Source organism: Balearica regulorum, chromosome 25 (genome assembly GCF_011004875.1).
Source record: "Balearica regulorum gibbericeps isolate bBalReg1 chromosome 25, bBalReg1.pri, whole genome shotgun sequence".
NCBI classification, from domain to species: domain Eukaryota; kingdom Metazoa; phylum Chordata; class Aves; order Gruiformes; family Gruidae; genus Balearica; species Balearica regulorum.
The window spans coordinates 110,315-133,260 of NC_046208.1; the positions used below are offsets into that span (position 1 = coordinate 110,315).

At 44.4% G+C, this 22,946-nt stretch overlaps 1 protein-coding gene across 1 annotated transcript in view; it reads right to left on the reverse strand.

Moving 5' to 3' along the window:
- Positions 1-22,946, reverse strand: part of PKP1 (plakophilin 1) — a 48,741-nt gene that overhangs the window by 4,298 nt on the left and 21,497 nt on the right. The window contains exons 5-14 of the mRNA XM_075776042.1: positions 15,893-16,037; positions 14,077-14,284; positions 13,292-13,469; positions 11,062-11,176; positions 9,709-9,864; positions 9,429-9,605; positions 7,244-7,397; positions 6,567-6,753; positions 1,616-1,700; positions 216-316 (exon numbers count right to left, since the gene is read on the reverse strand). Of these exons, the coding sequence (XP_075632157.1) occupies positions 245-316; positions 1,616-1,700; positions 6,567-6,753; positions 7,244-7,397; positions 9,429-9,605; positions 9,709-9,864; positions 11,062-11,176; positions 13,292-13,469; positions 14,077-14,284; positions 15,893-16,037 (1,477 nt within the window). The 3' untranslated portion in view covers positions 216-244. The remainder of the gene's footprint in view (positions 1-215; positions 317-1,615; positions 1,701-6,566; positions 6,754-7,243; positions 7,398-9,428; positions 9,606-9,708; positions 9,865-11,061; positions 11,177-13,291; positions 13,470-14,076; positions 14,285-15,892; positions 16,038-22,946) is intronic.

Here is a 22,946-nt window from a genome sequence, read left to right on the forward strand (position 1 = left end):
TGTGGGCAACATCTGCATTAAGCCCAGAAACCACACAACTTCCGACCTTTCATCAAAACAAATGCTTTGCAGCTTGGGCTGATAAGATTTGTGATGAAGATCTCACAAACCCACTTTAGGGGAGATTAAAAATAGCAAAAAATTCGTGGCATTCACACATCACTCTTTTGCCCTCAAAACCACCCCTTCCCCATGCACGAGGGCCCCCTTCTCACCTGCAGCCTGAACATGCATGGAGAGGCTCCTAAAATCTGGAGGAGAGGGTCCTGAAGGTTGTTCCAGCTAAAGATCCCATCATGTTCTTATCAAATCCTTGCTGAAAAAGCAGATGAATATGAAATGCATTGAGTGCATATCAATTTCTAAACTGATAGCTAGCTATGGCTGTGAGAGAGAGCCTCCTACCCCACTTCAACAGCTGTCCTCCACTTAAAAAGTGTGCTTCATTCTCAAACAACCTCCTCTGTCCTCCCTCTGTGTGCCTTCAACACGTCACCTTTATTGATGGACTTCATCTTCCTTGCATTGCTTTCCATCCGCCAAGAGCTGGACTTCTCCAGCTTTACCGGAGGAAACCTTTACTTAATCCTTCACTGAATATTATTTCATCTTATTCCTCATCTTGGAAAAAAACAGTAAAGATATATGCATGATGCATATATCCTTGCAGACTCCCATCCTTCTCATCTGATGTATACCTATGCAATGAACATCTGTGTGAACACAGGAGTGACTCAGTCACATCAAAATGAGTTGGCACAGGCTCCTGAGCAGAGCCTGGCGCAAAGCTACACAAGCTCCTATGGAGAAAGTCCCTAACCGTTAATATGAGAACGATATTTAGGTACTCTCTACCTTCCTGCCCCCAGGGTACTCCCCTTTGTGGATGTTACTCCTTCTCTTTAATTTGGCCCTTTACTCTCTGCAGGTGCTGCTGCTGTTGAGTTGGAAAAACCCAGCTTGTTCAAAGCAAGCCACTGGGAGCTGGAAGCTGGCTCTGCGCCGCGCCTGGCTCTGCACTTTCACAGTTCCTGTTGCAGGGAGCAAAACAAATCCTAAATACTCCTCTTCTTGGTTTAAAAGATTACCCTGACTGTAGGGGTGATGTAACCGCAGGGTAGAGTTATGGACACAGAAGAAAATGGGGGAAAGAGATAAGGAACCTTGCCAGGCAACTGTTGGGACACGCTGATCCTACACAATGGACAGCAGTGAAGGAATTCTACCAAGCTAGTGAAAAATGTCCAGGTCTGTTCCCAGCACAGACCAATGCTGTGCACACAGGACAGTATTGCCTCCAGGAGCATCGTGGAAGAGCCCCCCTAAACTAGCATCATCCCCAGGGCGCAAGCTGCCCAACACATACTTGCCACCATCCATTTAGTCCCTAAAGCCAGTCCCGGCAGCTGCGGTCGCGACTCGCTGCCTCTTGCTCAGATCTTAGGCGGGTGCCCATGTGCTGAGAGCATTGTGGTCCTCCCAGTGCCCCAGGCTCCTCCCAGCCGCTGCCCATACTTGCTGCTGAATCATGGCCTTTGCAAACTCACCAACTTCAGCAAGTGAGTCAAAACTAGGGTTGTTCTTGTCGGTCGAAAAGCAGAGGAGTTTTTCTTACCTGCTTGAGCACACTCTGGAGCTCCCTGTTCGACCAAAGGTCTGTCAGGAGGAGGCGAGCAGCTTCGGCCGCTTTCGGACAGGAGCTGGGAAGATGAAAGCAACCTCGGTGAATTATGGCAGGCCACAGAGCAGCAACCCACATGCATTACCAACAGCCTTTAAATAAGCCCATCTCCAGCTGGGAGGCTGGCTAGACTTGACGGAGTACTGTCAATAAAACCTTCCTTGCTCTCTCAGCAGTGTTTCATGACAACAGCCTCTGGGACAAGAACAAGACCGATGAAAACGAGGGGAGGATTTGAGTGGGAAAATGGGCATTGAACTGAGCTGAAGGAGTGTTTCTGGAGTGTGAAATCTGGGAAAGAGCAGGGAAACGGTGCCAATCCTTCCCTGGAGTCTGTAGGAACAGTGTGGGCGAATCACTTGGGAGGGCAGCAGAGGAACGGGCTCTGTGCTGCCTGGTGAGGATGGAGGAGATGGGAGCATTTGTAATAACAACATCTGCAACCATAAGTCCTTACTCAGCACAAGTTAATAGATACTTGCTCACGTAACAGCTCCGAAACCGTGAGTCATAGCAGTACCTTTTATAATTTTGGAACATTTCACACGACAACCTACATATAAACCTCCGTGCTGGTTCTTATCACTGCTCCTGATCTGCTCGACCTCGTCCTGCCTGTGGGAGACTCTTGATCTGGGTTTAGTGCGACAGCCCCAGCCTGTCTCAGCCAGGGTGATGGAGAAGTACAAGACCAGACTCAGGACCTTCCCTGTATGATACAGCGTCACAAATCATTGCGTCCTCAAAATTGTCCTTGTCAGACTAAGAAATGGGGCTGACAGTGGTCATCGGGAACAACCTGGGACCTGCAAGCACCATATTCTGAGTGTGAAAGGACAGGATTGTAACCACATTCAGTAAATTTTGGGGCATTTCTCTAACATACACAGCAGTTGTTACCAAAGAAATTAGCAAATTTAACTTGGTCATATACTCCAAAGGGATTGTGCAGATTGCTTACATTGGTGTTGCATGGAGGGCTGGAGGAGCTGCAGACAATCAGAAATTCTTGAGCGATGTTTTGGGACAGGAGAACTAGGTTTTATTGCAAGATCACTTCTCTGGTTATAAACTTTCTATGCCCTGTCAGAATGACTGTGTTTAAAAAAAAAATTTTGTGGCTGAAAAGCCATTAAAAAAGAATAAACCCAGTGGTATCTATGATTAGATGGTCAGTGCATGTTCTGGAAATTGTTTTTCAAGGATATCTTGTTTCATGTTGTTTCTCTCTTTCTGAGCTAGAGTAATTTTTATTATTTTTTTTTTTTATAATTTGCTTCTAATGATACCAAATACGTACTCTTTGCCATTGTGACTTCACCTCAAAAGAATTTTTCTTTTAAAACCAAAATTACCAACATCTGGTATCTGAGACATTTCCGAATTCAGACAAAAGAATTTGTCCACTTTTAATCTGAAGGACTGATACTGACTTTGTTTCATACAGCATCTACTGCTACTATTTAGGTGTAAAAAGATTAAGCATGAACTGATTGAGCTGTGATGACAATTGCAGTATGTAAAGTAGCATATCCTAAACAAAAGTGCTAGGAATAATTTGTAGAACATGGAGCAGAATATCAAGGACAGCTGATTTGGAGAAAAACTTTCTTTAAAAAAAGTTACCTGAAAATCAAAGTTGTTTTTAAGGATAGTCTGTTTTTTATAAATAGAGTTAGTTGTAAAAATTTTTGAAAAACAGGAAAGATATCCACTGGACAGTGGCAGCAGTCATCCAAAAAACTATTGACTCAACAAAACACAACCAAGAATCTAGTCAGAAGGAGATGGTGAGGCCGGGGGGAAGCGTGAGGGCAGCATAAAAGATGAGATTTTTTTCTACATGCATATCAAATAATGGTGGGAAATAATGTTTCCTCAAAGGGCAAAAATATCAAGAACCTTATGTATGTCACAGGAAATGCCAAGGAATTCTTGGAAGGACTTCGTCAGAATGTTATGAGTTTATAAAATAGATATCAAGGTGCAATCTTTGGAAGAAATGAGAAATTGGAAATGTGTGGATGAGAAGAACTCTTCCACAGAAAAGAATCAAGGAAAGATCTGAGTTTCTTCAAAGATTAGTTCTGGTAAAATGTTATGGTTTAATTAAACTGCAAAATTATATAATTATAATTAAACTGCAAAATTATATAATACAAAAGGTGTGAAAAGTGAATAAAGAAAGGGAAACTGAAACAAATCAGTGATAAAAGGATTGTGAGATGAACTGCAAATCTGATTGTCTAAAATTACAGAAAGAGATTTTGGAGAAAAGCTTTCAGTGCAGCCAGTAGAATTATTGAGAAAAATGGTAATTTTATCAGTGAAATAAAGTTGCTTGAAAATAAACAGAATAATATTTTTCAGACAGCTGGAGAAGAAAGATGTAAAGGACATAAGACATCACAATAAATCAGTAACAGTAGCTTGATTTTCAGAAACGCCACCAAAAAAAGAAGGTAATAGTCAATATTTTGGCAACTTGGATTAAAAATAACAAAGAGTGAATGAACACCATCATACTATGAAGCCCGTGTCATAGATGAGGATATATGCAGAAGACTGAGACAATTACTTAATTGGGATGCTTCACAAATGAGAAGAAGCCACAGCTATCAGATAAACTGCTGAACTGTTTATTCCTTTCACTCAGAATACAGCTACAAGAAACATCCAGAAAAAGAAACCTCAGCTTTGAGGAGTCGTGGTTGGCATTTGAGAAGAACATGGGAAAGGAAAAGATCCATAACCTACTTGTCTGTAACCTGGAAGATCTTTCTAAAACATGAATACAAAAATGTTTGAGCATGTTAAACTAATGATTTACAGCTTCAAACGTAACACAACAGCAGTTTGAAAATGTAGATAAAGAAACATTTGTGAGGTGGCAGAAGAAACATGTGCCAGGGAGGCACTATGCAGACACGCCAACCAAACCAACACCAGTGCTGGAGGTGAGGGAAGTGTGTCCACAGGGAAACTGAGGCAGATTAACAAAGAAAACTCTGCAAAATAGTAACAAGGTGCAACATGGCATGGTGTTCTCCCTGGCAATTTGGTCACCATTGAGCACTCCTCTGTTTTCTATTTCTGCTGGTGCTGGTGCTCAGAAGGAAGAGGTTCACAGCATGGGACTCACCACGCTCAACATCATGTGGGGAGCATGGGATCTGCATCTAACCTAGGCAACAGCCCCCAGTAGAGATGTTGGATGTAGGGGGTGAGGCTCTTGCTGATGTAGGACTGGACAAATCCCACCTTAAAATTTCTTGTTCATCTTCACAGGCTATACAGGGAAGTGGGAAAAGTCAGCTAACTTGTGTACTAGCACGTGTCCAAGTCTCTAGAGGGAAGATCTACTTTACATCTTTATGGGAACAGTCTGAAATGATATGGCTTGAATAAGTAAGATTAGTGCTGGGTGTAAATTATTGTCATTTTTTCATAGCAATTGAACAGCATAAAAATCTTTGGGGACAGAAATGAACAATGGAAGAAAAGGAACAAATTCAAGTTTTGGACATTGTAAGAACTGTGGAGTTTTTCAGAAGGAATTAATGATAAGACAGGAGGAACACACTGAAGACATCTCCAGAGTTCAGTAACTCCTCACAGTTGAGTGAGTCGTTGCAAACAAAGCTCATCACACAAAACAGTCAAGACAATTAAGGTACATACAACCTCAGTTGTGCAACACTTGGCTGAAGTAGTAAATTAGCTGACGACTGGTCTGAGGGATCGGAAGCGGGATTTTAGACAGAAGTTAATACCATTCAAAACAATGAAGACTTGGTAGTAGGCTGAGTTTCATGATAATTGGGCTTGTTGTAGAGTGGAAGCACACAAAAGAAGCAAATTGACTGATGTTGTTGGCTGAGGTCCAAACTAAACAAGAAAGCCACTTCTAATCACTGAGAGTGTCTCTGCTCCCATGAAACAAGTGGTAGATTGTAAGTGGTTTATCAAAGGATGATGGAGAAGGCATGTGAATGTCTTTTCACAACAGAAAACAATAGATTAATTGCATAAAGTATTTTGAAACAAAGACAGACAGATGGCAGGAGAGATGCAAGTCTAGGAAGGAGAATACGTGGCCAAAGACCGTGTAAGTTTAACACCAGTTTGGCCAGAAATGAACATACAGCTCGGCAAGGGGTGACAAGATTTTGACAGAGCTGTAAAGAGTATGGAAAACAAGCAGGACAGAATTATTACCACCAAAATTCAAACCAAGTCCTAAAAGAAAAAGTGGTAAAATATGTTGGGATTCGTCAGTTGTAAAATATACGTGAGTAGACCAGGGAAGGCACTTATAATAATATATACATATACACACATATATATGCTTCATCACAGCTGCATCGCTGCAGGTGGATGTTCCAACAGAAACATGAACATATCTGAACATTAAAGCTAAGCACAATCCCGGTATATCGGCGGTGCTTGAATCTCAGACCTGACCTTCATGATAAGGTTTGCAGGAAGCTGTGAGTGGGAAGCCCGGGTGCCTGGGAGTCAGGCTGCGTACTGACATCCCCTGTTTTGAGGGCTGGAATTTTTAACAGGGTTTAAGATGTTGGTCCTTCAGTTCTTTCTAGAATTTCTTAAATTTCAGCCAGCAGATTTTCTGAGGCCCTTTTACAAATTCCACCATGTACAGCTCATGTCTGTTTCCAAGAAACCAGTGCTGAGGATTTGTGTCTACCAACATGCTTGAATTTTTTTGGCTCTCTCAATTTACAAGCACAGGGACAGCATAATGCTTTACTGTGGCTCTGAAGGGTGTTGGGAAGGCTCTGGGTTTAATCTGGCTTTGCACAGCGTGCATGGGCTCAAAAATGTCTGTATATGACCCTCTCCATGCCTTCTGCCCCAAACTCACCCATTTCGGCACAGGCTTACTACATTATTTAGCATGTTGCTTGTCAAGTAAGACTTTCCCAGGTGTGGGTTGGACATGATGAGGTTCCTCAGAGTGTAACAAGCTGACGTCATGATCTCGCCATAGTTGTTGGTATTTCCAGACTGGAATGACAGGAGACGTGATACATCTGGGAGCACCTGGTGAGCTAAAGAGGTGGAATGTTCCAATCAACATTTAAATAAAACCTAGCACAAGTGAATGATACTATTTGTGTTAGCACTATTCAATACAAGAATGCAGTGTTATCTCTGGAAGGAGGCACTAATAATGTTGGACGGTATTGGCATAGTAGTCATCACTTGATTTTTCAGAGACAAAATGAGTTCTGCAGGCCTCTGGAAGGGCAATGATATTGGTCATGGGGAGTCAAGTCCAACTAATTTCCCAAAACACTATTGTCCTCATGATCCTGCAGATTTGTCATTATCTATAAAGCGTACCACATGCTTAGTTTTGTTAACTAAGCCTGCAGATATCACCTGTATTTGTCCTTTTGGCCAGAAGAAATTAGTGCTTTGCCCAATTTTGGAGCTTGGTTAAGTCCTATTATGGGGTTTACAAAGCGAGGTGCGCAGATATTAGAGAGTTAGAAACTGGACATTGTTCTGGAATCCACTGTAATGTAAATTACTTACCCATGGTTTTGTGGAGAACAGGATGCCGGGACATGTTGCTCAGCAAAGAAGCCCCAGACCGGACAACTTCAGAGCTGTTGGACTGGAGGAGCCGTGCTATGCGAGGCAAACCTTTTTCCTTCACACCAATCAATTGGCTCATTGCATTGGACATCTAGGAGACAGAACAGAGATGTCTCATGACCTCTAATGCCGGGAGGACACAACTGGAATCATGCACGGGGCCAGACAAACATGACTACACTATAAAGTAAGCATCTATATAATACCTTCTTCTGCTACCATAATCTCACTTACTTTGTCATTTACCCCTCTTGTCCACAGGCATTTGCAAAGTCAGCCTCATCCTCTGTGATACAGCTGGTACTCCTGCCCTCTTTCTGGAGTCTGATGAGGGGGCAGTTGCTCACCCAACTGATATTCCCATAAGCTGGAGAAGTTTTACCTTCATGTCCACCTTGCCCTTGCACAACGCCCTTGGAGCTCCCTGCCATGCCACAAGTAAGAGGCTGCTTTGGAACAGCTAATGATACCGTTAAAAAACAAGCTGAAGACCAGAAATACTCATCTTGGATCCTGATCTCATGTTTGCTTATGTAAATCTAGATCTCAGGACATAGCCAATGCAGATGAGTGTTCATGGATGTTGAAGTACACACCCTTCATAAATTGTCCTCTTATTGATAGAGTTTAAACTGAACTTCTCAGCTACTCCCCCACCAGAAAGGCTGCTGGAGATTGTCGCACCACCAGTGAAACATGTCCATCAACAGTGACATGGGGATGGAGGAAACGGGCTGGAAGGCAACCCTCTTCCAGTGGACTGAGACCAAATTTCACTCCCATGCTCCAGAAGGCACATGTGCCACACGAGCAGGAGTGGGATGTGTAAAGCTAAGTCTGAGAAGAGATTCATAGTTCTCCTCTATAAGCTAAAGGGTTCTAGTAAGCTTTGTAAGCTTGTCCTCAGTTTCCCTTTCCTTCAAGTGACAGCAAACCCAGCAGCCCACCCCAACTCCAGCTCTGAGCTGGCATAAGACCCTTGAAAGGAGAAGCCACTTCTGCGCATCCAGGCAAATTCCAACCATTCCCTTCCAGAAGGCTGAAATAAGTCACTTCAACACTGTCAGAGCTGGGTTTTGTTTGTTTGTTTTCTTCCTCTCTGCCCAAAAGACATTCTTGTGTAATGATCATGATTGCTGAAAGCCTTTTCATTTCCGTGCAGCACATAGCTCCAGCCCCGTTTCTCTGATTAGCTCTACCCATACTGCAACAGCCTCTCTCCACCTTGTTAGTGCCACTGTTCAGTTAAACTGGAAAAAAAAAAAAAAAAGGTTCCCAAAGAATTTCACATTGAAAGACTCGTAACAAAAGCTCCCAGGAGATCAGAGCTGTCTTTGCAATGACGGCTCCTTTCGTGAGTCACTCTGTGTTTCTGGGTGGAACACATAGCACACGTGACATGCCTCTCCTACGTATGAAATAATTACCTCTTTATCTCCCTAGCCATCTTATTTAAATTGGAATTGATGAAGTTCGACACAAACAGACAAGTCGAGGTTTGCCCACGTGAATGCAGCCTGTGAGGACGTGCCCATGGTAGCGATATTGGGCAGAGCAGAGCTGCTGTCATGACGTGGTCCTCACCGTGCCCTAGCTCCTGCAATACCCATGGCGTCACGCAGCCCATGTCACCTCCACGCTGCCATACCTACAAGTTAGGACATCTATCAGAGCTATTTTACAAGCAGCTCTGATGTGAGGACAAGCCACAATCCACATCACAACCCACCCTGTTATTAGAGCCACCTCCCACTTAAAAAAACACACACAGGCAGTGGCGTACGCACATCCTTTCTCTCTGCTTTAATGACACCTGTCCACATCTGTGCACATCTGTGCACATCCTCACTGGTGTCCTGGGGGGAGGGTGCAAATACCAATAGATGCTGGTGATATGGCCAACCTAAAGGAGCCCCTGGAATGTGTATGGAGCTGGGATAGATCCTTGAGATGCTGATTATAGCCCCCACTGAGACCCTATTTTGGCATTAATAAATACCTCATCTGGAGCATCCGCTGCAGAAAGACTTGCAACAGTGCCCTGAGAGCATATTCCTTTCTGATTACTGTAAGGTGCTGACGCTTTTGACTGCATGTGCGGGGAGGGGAGAGGAGTGCTTACCAGCCCTCGGCTCGCAGTGAGGTTCTGCAGAGCTCCAGCACAAGCTTCCAAGGTGGCATCCTTCTTGCTCTGATCCATCAAGGACAGGTAGGTGCGGATGGCATCAGAGTGGTAGAGCCAGCTGGGTCCTTTGGGTTTAAAATCCTCCTCAGGAAGGGGGACACCATATTCGTCATTCTACAAAGAGATGAGAAACTGGAAGCTCAGATCCTGCTTCTCGCTTTCAGCCCCTGCCTGTGGCTGAATACCACATTTCCAAGCCCTCTGTGGCACATCTTACCTCCATTTTACCACTTCTGCTGTTGAAGCAGCCTGTGAGAGTCCTGTCCATATAAACACTCCGGGCCATGTGGTTGAGCTGGGTGTATTTGTTTGGAACTTCAGCATCCAGGCGGTAGGAGAGGTTGTGCAGGATGCAGATGCAATTCTCCACAGACTGAAATCACCACCAGAATAAAAATGCAAGCATCACATTAGGCAGAAAAATAAGGAGCAGCACCTGCTATAGCTACAGAGAGGACGTATACCATGCCAGAATCAGCTTTTTTTAGCAGTTAAACTGTATAAACTCCTGACCCTGCTCAAGGTAGCAATGGATGGGAAGGAAGAAGGAGGTAGAATAGACATGAATGAAGGCCACATAGCCCAAATGCTATACCGTGGATCTCAGTGAGCCAACTCAGTGAACCTTATTGGATGCCACTGCCACATACAAGTGGATAAACAGGAAAAGAAAGCATGAGTGCAGAGGGTGGTTATATCAAACTGCCCACCATGAAATGCTAAATCTTGAAAGTCTTCCTCTTTCCTTAGTCAACTTCCAATGACTTTGTCCAAATCACAGCTACTGATTAGTGGACACTTTTTACCAAGCACAGGCTTTTAAGTCTCCTTTAACTGGATGTCAGAGTGCCCAATGTAAAGAGCAAAGGAAAATTTTCACTGGATACCTGTAACCAACACCAAAACATGCAGTTTCCAAAGACTTGTATTCAATATGTGCTGCTGAAACTGATCTTCTTGCAAAAGCCATCCCCAAAAGAGGATTTGCTCAATCCTGAGCTCATTTGAAATAATTTTGGTACTTTGCTGGACACTGAGGACTTTAGGGTGTCTGGCTAGTATCACAGGTGTTGAACTCCTGAAAATGTGACATTATTTTGTGCAAGGTAAGTGCCGTTTACACATAGCAATCAGAGTCATAGTTAGGGAACTGGCAGAAAGACGTCAGCTCCTGGCTTCTTGCTGAATGTGATGCCAATCTGAGGCTTATATACTTGAGTCCTGCTGGATGAAGAGATGCCGTGGTGGAAGAGAAGAAAATGGAGGTTAAGATTCTGGAAGGATCCCAAGGTGGGAGGGGAAGGGAGGAAAGCATATTGGGGGCTCAGGAGCCAAAATATTTTGCTGTGTCTCTGTTTGATAAAGGGAAATGGTAAAACCCACCTCTACTACAGGCCTAGAGCACAGAGGACTTGCATTCCTACAACAGATCACACTGAGATTTGGAAGAACAAGAGCAGCCACAAAGAGTCCAGTCCCCTCTTGCATTTGTTTGAAAGGGATTTTGAGATATTCCCAAAGTTGCAATTATTAACTACGGGCCTGAACTCTAGGAAACAGCATCTGGTACCTTATCATCAGGTCGGTTAGAAGCCACGCAGTTCTGGGCATAAGTCATGACTGAATCGATCAAGCCAGGGTAATTCCTCATGGTCTGGCGCCCCATGTCTGCAGAACTCAAGTTTCTGAAGAAAGCCATCGCAGAGCATGTCAGGAAAGAAGAAGGAGAGAGGATTAGCTGGGTTCACTTCCTAGTCTCTGTGGGGTCTGTTCTGGCTATGGTTGTAATGGAATTAAGGATATTTTTGTATATTCAGCAAGGCTGGTGTACTGCTCCCATTTTGGTGGCCTTCTGTAGGACTGCACTGGTGCATAGCTTTCTTGTCGCTCTTTAGGATTGATTTCATCTAGGAAAATGTCCTGTTAAGGAACTCTGCGTAGAAGACATCTTCCTAGTAAGAGTAACTATCAGCAATATTTTGCCTTAGAGGCTATGCATGTGACGTTACAGACTCATCGTCTCCTTGGAGGTGTTTCCAAAGACTGAATAAAGACCATCTGGGATTATTGTGAAAACTAGGAAGGTACATATAGTTGTAAGCATGGAGCTACATGGGGTCAACAGCAATATTTGCCTGGGAAATGGGGGCAGAGATGCTGAAGAGCAGTCACTCTGATCAGAGGGATTGACCAGTTTGTAATGTTGTAATGTATTCCTGAGCACTGGTTGCTGCCAGGACAGGGGAGTTTTTCCAGTAACAGGAAATGCTTTTTTATTGTTTTGTTGGGTTTTTTTCCTTCCCTGTTTTATTGCCTTGTAGCTTGCAAATGAAAAACAAAGAGAGGTTGGCAGTCATTGTGAGATATTCACTCCAGGCATTCCAGAACTGGATTTGATGTTCACTGTGATTTGCAGCCTCCTCATTAACATGAATTCATCTGCAATCCAGAAATGCTTGAGCAGCAATGGCTCAAGCCCAGGGCAAACCCAAGGCTGTTCTCATCTCTGTGTTATGATGTGGCAGGGCAGTGAGTCAGAGCAATCCTGGTTCACCCCTCAGAGCAGGGGCTCTGGACCCAACCACCCTGCTTTCCTTACCCGGCTTGCTTCCCGGCCCTGTTCCCCCCCAGACTTTTGAGCTCTCTCGCTGACCTGCATCTGTCAGTTTTCACTGGGGGTGTTGGGTATTACTGCCACAGACTGTGGTAAGTCTCAGGAGACAGACCGTGCCTTGAGTTCAGCTTCACAGAAAGCTTCTTTGACAAGCTATCATCATACTCTTTCCCTCTTTTCAATGGGCTATTTTGTGGCATCGGTGGGTTGAGATGGTCTTAAAAGTGGAGCACCTCATATGCAACGCACACCACACATCCCAACGTACAACTGCAGAGGGAAGGTGCCTTCCAAGACAGGGAAGGGAGAAGCACTCACTGTCTTTCAGACACGGTTCCCAGCCACAGAAGACGATAGTATCACGTCTCAAAAGGCCCCTACCGTATTCACCCATTTCGTTTCATAAGCAGATACAGCTCCTACTAGCTGCATGTCTGGTAAGGGTGCGGTCGGTGCTGCACTCCCTCGGGGAGAGCTTCAGTTGATGAAAGTACCTAATTATACAGGGTAGGTTTTTTTCCTCACTTGTTCCCAGTGAGACAAGGAGCTTGCATCCAAGTGGAGGAGGGTGGTAGGAGAAACAGCAAGTTGGGGCAAAGATCCTCTGCAAAAGGGCTCTGGCTTTCCAGTGAAAAAAATAAACTACTCTGGGCTCAAGCTGCACCTCCTGTTTTGTAGATGACCTGTCTGATGAAATGAGCCAGGAGCAGTCCAGGGCAATGGGCTGCTCTGTAGTAAAACAGTTATTAAAATCAGTGGGAAAATGCTTGTTTTCCCCACATAGAGAATTCTATATTTTTGTCACCTAAGACCCAAACCAGTTTGTTCTCTAGCAACCAAAATTTTCTCTGGAAGCCTCAAAAATCTAAAAGCAAAAAGTGTCAAGTTCCCTGGTCTGAGCTGAACGCTTTCAGGTTTCAGTACTGCAGCTCTCCTGTGACAGAGCAACTTATATTTTTTGAGCAGACTTAGCAAGAACAAACTTATTTAAATTTTAAAAAAGCTACTAGGAAAAATATTTTACGTGTAATTTTTTCTGCACCTTCTCTTAGGAAAACTTTCTCAAGGAGAATTTTTTATTAATACAATTGCAGTAAGCATGTCTTTAGCTTATTGTAAGAGGATTTAGACAGCTTCAGCTTTTGTGAACAGACAAGCTACAGTAAGTCCCTGCTTGATGACTCACCTCAAACAACCTGTAGCATTGAAGAATACTTCTGGGTCAATAATTTCTCTTGTCCTATTGCAGCTGCCATCAGACCAGCCAGAGAAAGGGATGATAACACAGTCTGTCAAGACGGGGAGGGCCTCCTGTATCAACTCTTCTTTTAATTCATCCGTGGAGGAGAGGTTCCAGAGCAGTCCTGGGAAGGAGATGGGAGAGAAGCTCAAGCAGAGGGTCACCATGCATTAGAAACTTTCTTTAGGTCAGAGTGAATTCCAGCAACAAAGTCCTTCTTCACTCCATCCCTCTTTGAATTAAGGGTGCAGAGGCTACCCTAAACCCTAGTCTCTGTCTGTCCCTATGGGAGACAGGCAGGATGGGCACCAGGAGCATGGTATCATGTGGAGGTGGGCATCTAAGCATTCTCCCTCCTCCCAAAATTGGTGTCTATTGCCATTAGGCTGCAGGGGGAATCTCTCCAGGGATCTCATACAGGCTTGCACACTAGACCTCAGTCACAGCTGAGGGTGCCTTGCACCAATAAACTCACGTCAATCCTTCAAGAAAAAGTGAGACACCAATGAGATAACTTGTCCAACCTTACTGGGATTGCCAGCACCCTTGGCCTTCCCTGGGAACAGCATGGGGGCCAGGAGTGCAGGAAGACATAGGAATGGCAGGATGACCCCAGCTGTGGGGGGAAACCTGAGGCAGGTGCTTCCCCAATGGGCACTTATGATGTCAGCACAGACCACAGGCAAGGAGGGGCATGGTTCTTGCTCAGGGCTGAGTGGTTTGCTGTGTACCTGTCAGTTGTTTCTGAATTTCAGTGTTCCCTGTCCTCCGTAGGAGGCTTACGCACTCCCTTATCCCATTCTGCCGCCGGGTTTCTATCTTGTTGGTTGGATTCTTGAAGACCAAATTTCGGAGGGCTCCAGCTGCCGCCCGCTGTACATTCTGGTTTGTGCTGCGGAGCAGTTCGACAAGCTTGGCAATTCCCCCCAGCCGGTAGACCTGTACCAGGAAAGACATGCTGCCATCAGCGTGGTGAGCAGAGCATCACTGGCACAGGGACAACTAGAACTGTCATGGCAATGCAAGGACTCAACATGGCACATAGGGGAGCTGGAAAAGCAGACTTGGCAGTAAAGGATGGCTAGAGCTTTCAGATGGCTTGTCTGGTTCAGGCCATAGGTCATGAGCACAAAGGTACTGGCCTTGAGGTTGATGTCTATAGTAATGGCAATGGACCAAATCCTTTGCTGATGTAAATGTGCTTGCTCCCATAAAATTTCACCTCCCTCCATCAGTTTGCATCAGGTGAAAATGTTGCTCTGCTTATATATAGAGGCCATTTATAGCTATATAATGACATGATGTGGTAATTTATCTACATCCTGAAATCACAGGCTGAGCTAAAAGGGATGGTCATGGTACAGTGCAAACACCTTTGAGGTCAGCCAGAAGCAGTACTGGGCAATACTCCAGCACTCAACAGGGGCAGCATCAGAAAGGGGTGTGAACCCCAACCTGTAGGACACCACACACATGCTGGGGAGGTTTGAAGGCAAATTCCTCCAGCTGAGCTCTCCAAAATGATGCAGGTTCCCGCTGTAGGATGTCCTCTGTACCAGGTGTTCCAGGGATGTGATCCCACATGGAGCCCCTCCTGGCACAAACCAACCCATCAGCTGGAGATTTGCTGACAATAGAAAATGAATGAGCACCTTTTTGAAAGGAAAGAAAACAAGCGTGCACTCGAATGACTCGCATACCTGCTCTGACACATCTTTCTGGGAAGCAATGGGACAGGACAGGCTCAGAGTGTGTTTTCAACGGTAACAAAGGGTGTGGCCACCCCACAATTAGTGACTGTAACGTGGGCTGGGGTACCTGTGCTCCGTTCAGCCACAGCAAGGGCACAGAGGTACATCCCCACACGGTGCCAGCATGACTGCAAACATGCCAGGATGGGGATAAGCTTTTGGGATGGTCTTGCTACAGGAGATCCATCCTTGAGGCTGCCTCCTTTGCTGCATGTTGGCATAAATTTAGTAATCGGAGAGTAAGAGCGTAAAAGAAATGAGCTGCCCTATAAGAAGGGCTTTTGTTTGATCAAACATCTTTGTACATGATCACTAATTAACCCATTGGCTTAGATGACTGAAAATGGCTGAAATGTCACTGAGCAATGCGCAACGAAGATCACAGTGGGCTGTAGGGCAAAATTGCGTTTGGCTTTGACACTGCAGCTCTGAGATAGCAAAAGATTCATGTAGAAACGGGTGCGATTGCATCCAAAAGAGGACACTGCATGTGGATGGCTGCTCCCATGTCTCCAAAACCCTTCAATCTATGTCACAACACCTTACAGTCATAATGTGGCCACAGTCTCTTCTGCTGCCTGGTAACTATTCCCCTGTGTTAAAATCTTGACCTGACTGCTAAGAGAAAGTGGCCACTAATAGTAGAGAAACTACTTAATTAATTCCTGAGTGTGACTAATGAGGTATGAAGCTCCATCATGAAAATCAAGGGGACCTATGGATCCTTGGTAGCTTCATCCATCCCGTGTGCCATTACATCCAGTGTGACAGCAGAGCTCTGAAGGAGTTTGCTCACCTCTTGCTTGGCAGACTCATCCTGGAAGCAGGTGTGCTGGAGGTAGTAAGCACCCATGGCTTGGTATTTGTCATCGGAGGAACACAGAAGTTGTATGGCTTTCTGGATGGTCATTGTACCGCCATCTATCTCATCACCACATATTCTGTTTTAAAAGAGAAATACAGCATTGGTTGAGTGCTCAGCTAAAAGGGCTACATCAGTACTGGGAATTATTAGGAAGGAATTAAGTACAAAATGTTAAATATTATCACATCATCACATAAACCACATGGTGCACCCCTAATGCATTTCTCTGTCTCAAAAAAAGAGATGATAAAAGTGGGAAAGATACTGTGGAGGCTAATAAGTTACGGATCTAGTCTATCCAGAAGCTAAGGAGACAGCAAATAAAAGCTTGGTCTAAGTGCTAGATATCTAATCATGTCTAAGGTGGAAGGATTAAGGAACAGAGAACCAGTATTCACTGTTCCTCACATAAAAGAATTAGTGGACAACAGTGAAACCATCCATTAGGTTATTAGGACAATCTAAAGTAGGCAGATGCTTTTCCCACAGCATGTGATCCTTTGATGTGAGATGTGGTGGAAGCAAAAATGTGAGAGCAGCTGATGGTCTCAGGAGGCTAGAGCAGATCCCTTAGGAAAAGGCAACAGGCATGTCTAGAGTGATGGGATGGACAAATATTGAGTTTATGAAATACTAATAATAGCACTGAGACATCCTGCTCCCAGGGCATGTTTACATTGGTAGTCTCCAAGCTCTTCATAAAAGTTGGCCACTGTCATCATCCCCTGTTATAGGTAAAGAATGTGCCTACAGACTGCAGAGGAAGACTATGGATACCTCTGGCTTGAAGCAGGACTGAAACATTGGGAAGAATACAGACACCTGAAAATTTGTCCCTTTGTTTAGAAATACAAAGGTCCCACTCTCTTTGGGTTGTAGTTATTTAGCATCATCTGTGATTTTTTAACCCCATAAAATTAGAAAACTACAAACTTTCATACTGATGAAGGGGCTCTGAACTGCAAAGCTTGTCAGTCTAATAAAAGCTACTATATCCTTTAGCATCCTTGCACCTCAGGCCTGCAGCTGGCTGCGGCGGGATCTCAGCATTAATTTGCATCAGATTAAATGACCATGCAAAGTTCAGGACTGAGATGAGCCAAAACCCAAACTCCTGTCTGGTTATTACAATTTCAGCAGTGATGGGATACAAATGGGAAATGTTTTGCTGACAGTGGATGAAATAGAAAAATTGTGAGGGCTTTGCTAGGACAGCTAGGTCATCGTTGTGCCTGACTGATGTTATTCCCTGTTCAGGATCCAATTGCGACCGATGGGGAGTTTTACCTGGAGACAGGGGAGATCAGTTCCTGTTTGAACCACATTAACTAGTATACAAGCTCTTGCTCCATGTCATACTAGTAAGTGACTATGTAGAGCAGCTGATCATCTTCCAACAATCCGATGGACTAACAAACCAGAGTGTTTTTTAATAAGTTCTTTAAATGAATCTATTACCTTTGAAGTATTAAATATTACTGTGGGGGAGCAGCTGCTTCTAGGCACAGGATTTGCAGAGTCATTTTGATTGTGATGTAAGACTAAAGATCCAGACCCCAGTATGGTCACCACCACCAGCAGCTTACAGTAAGACAAAATATTTTGTCCTTAAGCATCCAAACGTTCACATCCACATGGCATGGGCTAGTGAATAATATCCACAATTCTATAGTACATTTCATACAAAATATCAAAAGCCAGCAATTAGACTGTGACACTGAAAGACAGCCTGAAAGACTGTTTTGTCTCCCCTACCCTCACTGATATAAAGTTGCACTCAGTTTAAATTACTCATTTAAGCACCTGAGAGAAATAGGTGCTTCCAATGAATAACTTGTCTTTGTGTCTTAGACATGTTTCCTAAGACAGGAAGACCTACCCTCTGGAGATAACCTCTGCCTCTGCTGGTATACAGGAATGATAGACAACAGTCTGGGATTGGACCTTAAGTATTCAGTGGCTAAGGTTAGATAAACCCCATTCCACTTTTATTTCTACCCTAACAGTAAAACATCACTTCATCATATAATTTTTCATCCGTTTGAACCTCTATCAAAAGTTGGCTCCAAGAAACTTCCATTACACTTGCAACAAGGAAACACAAAACTGCAAAGACAAAGTTTAAATCAGAAACTGTGGAACCTCTGAAATCTTTGGTTTGGATTCAGGATGCTGTAATTTCTCTTAGTCTTTTTCATGCTCCTGAGACATACAATAGAGCTGAGATGCCGACAGATCCGGCATGAGTAGCAGCAGAGTGACTTCTCCTTTGAGAATTCAGACCTGGGCTGGCAGTGTGGGTAGGGAGGCATATTAATAAACATACCAGGTCAGTGGCCATGCAGCGTATGTAATCATGATGATTTTTTTTTCTTTTTAATGTACTGAATTGAGAAAATCCCTCAATCAATCAGGTGCATTTTTTTATGAGAAAGAAGGATGTCCACTTGGTCTAGCTACTCAAGGAAGGCAACTTTCTACACATCCACTCCATAAAAGGGCCAAACCCTCCTTCAGCATGGAAAACCTAGGCATCCAGGTCCAGTTCTGTGTGGGAAAACATTGGGAAGGTTCCATTTCCCTGCTGGCTCACCAACAGGAGAATTTCACAGAGGATGAGCAGCCAGGCTCAGTCATCCTGCCCAAGAAGAAGCAGTGATTTCTCCTAGCTGAGAATATAATCACCTTGGCAAAGCCCATGCTAATGGAAGATTGTTCATCAGTCAGGGATATTCCTAACCAGATCTACACTACGAGAACAACAGCCTGCTCCAAGACAAATTCTTGGACTGTGGCCATCTCCAACCTGGACCAATGTGCCTGGTAGGAAGAGCTCCAAAGGTGGCTGTTCTTCCACAAGAAAGAAGCAATCAGAATAGGGAGACACCTCAATTAGAAATGATTCAACAGGAGACAAATTAGATGATCAGATTCAGGTGTGGATGGGAAACAAATACTTAAGAGGATCAGTATCACAGAAAGGTAAATTCCCTCACTTGATGCTAATGCCTTTGGTTCACTTTGTATCAGCAGATTGGTTTGTGTTAACCAGATCTAAGTCTCTATCCTGGTTGTTAAGGCTACAAGACCCCGGAGAGGAGGAAGCCAGAAAAGTCTAACAAATTCCATTGTTCAATCATAGAATCAGGGTGAAGACACCCAAAACAGTGTCTAGCACATCCAAGCCTTCCAGAGTCAGGCAACACAAGAGCAAACCCAATAGCCATCTTCATGCCAAGCAGCCACGTCCACCCATGGGACACGCTACCAAGGTTTTGGTGCCATTGAAAGCTCAGCCGGAGCTTCCCCTCAGGCTTTCCTTGGTGGGTAGATACCAGAGAAGATGGGCACAGATTGAGGGGAACCTCACCATGTGCAATGTGTGATCTGTACCCTGCCACGATATCATCATGCACAGCTCCATGGCAATTGTTTTGTATGCAAATGTACAGTGCAGACAAGTTCACATCACAAGGAGCCAGCACGGTGAACTAGTCATTTTTAGAGACACTTTATCCCAAATAAGAACCAAACAAAATGATAGTGCCTATCTTTGTATGTGGTTCTGCTTTGTTGGTGTGGCATAGCCCTGGAGAGTTTATGTTTTCATACTGATCTCCTTTGGTTTATCCCTAAAGATCTACCAGAAAACACCCTCAGTACTTTTTCAATAACTTTTCTATGTTTTCACTGTTTATAGTACTTCCAGAGAGACTGAGCTCCTCCCTAGGACTGAACAGTTAAAGGACACACACTTGCTGTCCCTGAACTTTAGCTGAGCTGCAGCTCAGCTGGGGCCAAGTGAGCATCACCATAAAAACAAATATGACTATATGGAAAATCCAAAGAGTTGCCCCAGCCTTTACTGCCTCCTCCATAGCTGCCAGACAGGGTATTCAAGGCCTTTAACACAGTAGCACCAAAATGTTATATATTTCCAGGTGACTTGATAGACACTTGCTTTCACATGATCTCTAATGAGGTGGTTTAGACTCTTTCTCCCATACATAGAGAACACCAAAGGAAAATGCATCCACATCTTAAAATGAGGCCATTTTAAGGGCATGTAGTACTATGGAAAACAACGCATATTGTAGGTATCCATTAATGGCTCCTGATCTATATCAGCAACCCTTAAGCTGGGGAATGTCTGCATACACCCCAGCTCACCTCTTCATCTTCACAAATGGGAATACCCTGAATCCTTCACAAGGGGTGAGATTAGTCCAGCCTCTCAGCAATGTCTCCAGCTCAGACACGTGGGTTTCCTCTGAAGTCAACCAAGAGACACTGACTTTGTTAGGGGGTAACTCACTGACCTACCTCAGATTTCAGCTCCATTGGCTGATGACTGCATCTCTGCAGGGGCAACAGGGGCACCCAGCTCAGATGTCGGCATCTCCCGCACGTAACCAGTTGACTACCGCACAGACTATTGCAGAGCCACAACCACCATGTATCACAACCTAGCCTGGCCCTGGGCTGCCAGTCCTGTGTGTGTGTGGTATGTGAAGCTCTACACGTAACATGTCTGCAAGCAGAACTAATACAACATCAGCCAGTGGTAGCAACAGTTTTCCTGTACCTAAAGTTGCACCTGGAGGGTGACAAAGACTCCAAGTTTTCTAGGATGCATCAAACATCACATCCTTTATTACAGCTTCTTGTTATCGCTACCTGATGACCAAGGAGGATGTAGAAAAAGATTTCCTGCCTGGGCTGAATTGCAACATGTTATTTATTGGCTAGCTCAAGATGACACACTGTCTTGGAGCACATTGCAAATACCACTCATTAGAGGAAATGGGTAAAAAGCAGGCAAATACATGTAGTTTTTACCAGCTGCTGAAACCCCTGTGTTGCTGCCAGTTTGCAGCATGAAAGGCTGCAGATCTGTGGGATGTCATGAGACCCCAAAAAAGGAGAAGGGTCCTGGGGAGAAGAGGGAGCCCTGGACACCAAAAAAACTTCCACAAGCCCTATCAGGTAGAAGGACTCACTCCATGAGCTGTACTGTGGCAAAATGTTAGTGCTGCTCCTTCAGAACTGCCTTTGGGCAAGAGCCACCAAAATAACCCATGAACTTCTGAGCCCAGGACAGACATACTGAGCTTGGAAATGTTGTTCCAGATATGACATAATGTTTAAAAAAGCTTAAGCCCCTGGGTGATTATAGAGAAGTATGTCTGGAAGGGACATCGGAAGGTCCCTCTTTGCTCACTGAGGCAGGATCATGACAACAGGGATGGTGGAAGAGACGATACTTCAGGAGGAGGTTTCTCAAAGCAAGTCAGTGCTGTTTAACCTCCTAATCTGAACAAACAGTGCACAACTCATATTTCTTCACCAGAACCAATACTATGGGTTGAGTAACACCCTACAACATGGTTTAGTTTATCATAGAATCATAGAATGGTTTTTCCCAAAAAACATTTAGGTGTTCAACTACTCATCAGCTAGCTGGAGGAAAGGTGCTCTCATGCTTTTGTAAGAGGAAGGACTCATCTGAGAGATAGTTATCAAAGAGACAGCTCTTCTATGTCTTACACAGCCAAAGCTAGTTCTGTAAATGGAAGCAATCACACAATCAAGAATAGTTCCCAAAATTAAATAACTTTGTGACTAAATGCAGTTATTGTTAGTACACATAGTTTGACAGTTCTTGCATACTCAGTATTTTGATCTCCACGTGCCACTCTCACTGCCTGAGAACGTCCAATGACCCCTTTTTCATCTCACACCATCCAAGGAGATCAGATCCGTAGCACAGGAGGACCACAGCTCTTGAACCAGTACTGACACTGTCCACAGTCACTGCATTACAGAACAGTTTTGTATCACAAACAGACCTGGTGGATCACAGGTCCCACTGGAATCACTCTCACAGAAATGGAAATCACCCCACTGGATCACCTCTAAAAGCGTGGAAACTATCTAGCCCTTCCCTTGCTCATAGAGATGGTTTGCTAACCTGCAGGTGAGTTATCCGCCTACACAGGAGATTTGCAGCATGAAAACTGAACACAAAATTATCCTTGTTATAAAGGCAAAAATTCTACCTGATGAACTACTAGAATAGAAAGAACAGAGCCCCAAACAGGGAACTACCAGCAGCTATTACCCAGCTAACCCCTCTTCCTGCATATGGAGGTTCATAATGGGATGCCTACAAGAAAACCTCTCCCTACCCAAAGATCAGGCTACCTAGATGAAGATCAAGTTCTCCAAGTGCAGAATCCTACAACCAGAAACAGTCCTACACAGCAAAGACAGCCCAGATATGGTCCCAACCCATCTCTGAAGGCCTGTTCCCAACAAAAGCACATTCCAGACCAAGACTAGCAGCAACCGGCCAGATACTTTATAGGGGTTAATGGCCTTCCAAATAAGTAATTTTTTCAAAGAGGACAACTCCATAGTATGTTTCCAAAACTATAAGGATAACTGCTGCCAACTTCATCTTCTTCGAGTCAAGAGCAGAAACACTTGTACAAACTGCAGTGGGTTTCACACGAAGCAGGGGACTGTGCCCCAGCCAAATCAGATTTACTCAGGGGACACAGCCCCAGCTGAGCCCATGACTTGAAGCCTCAACGTTTCCACATCAGAACCAGTTCTGCCAGATGAGCCATGCCCCAAGCCAGGAGAAGTGTATAAATGGAGCCACTCCCTAACCAAAGGGCATCCAGCACTGGAGAGTATTCCTCTCACAACAGCAGTTGTCCCTCTCTTCAGAAAGTGGCATTATTCTTCAACTGACCTTTCCAAAGAGACGACCAACCGTGAGCATTGCACAGCGCACAGCAAGGCTTGCTTTGGAGGGACCCTGCCTGCCTGCCTGGGACTAACTTCTCAAAAGCAACATTTTCCCCAGGCAGAAACCAGTTGCAGTCCCTGTTTAATCATTCTGCCACCCCTCCCAGTACACTTTTACACTCTTTAGTCAGAAGTTCCTTGGAACTCCTTACTTCCAGTTTATGTATCA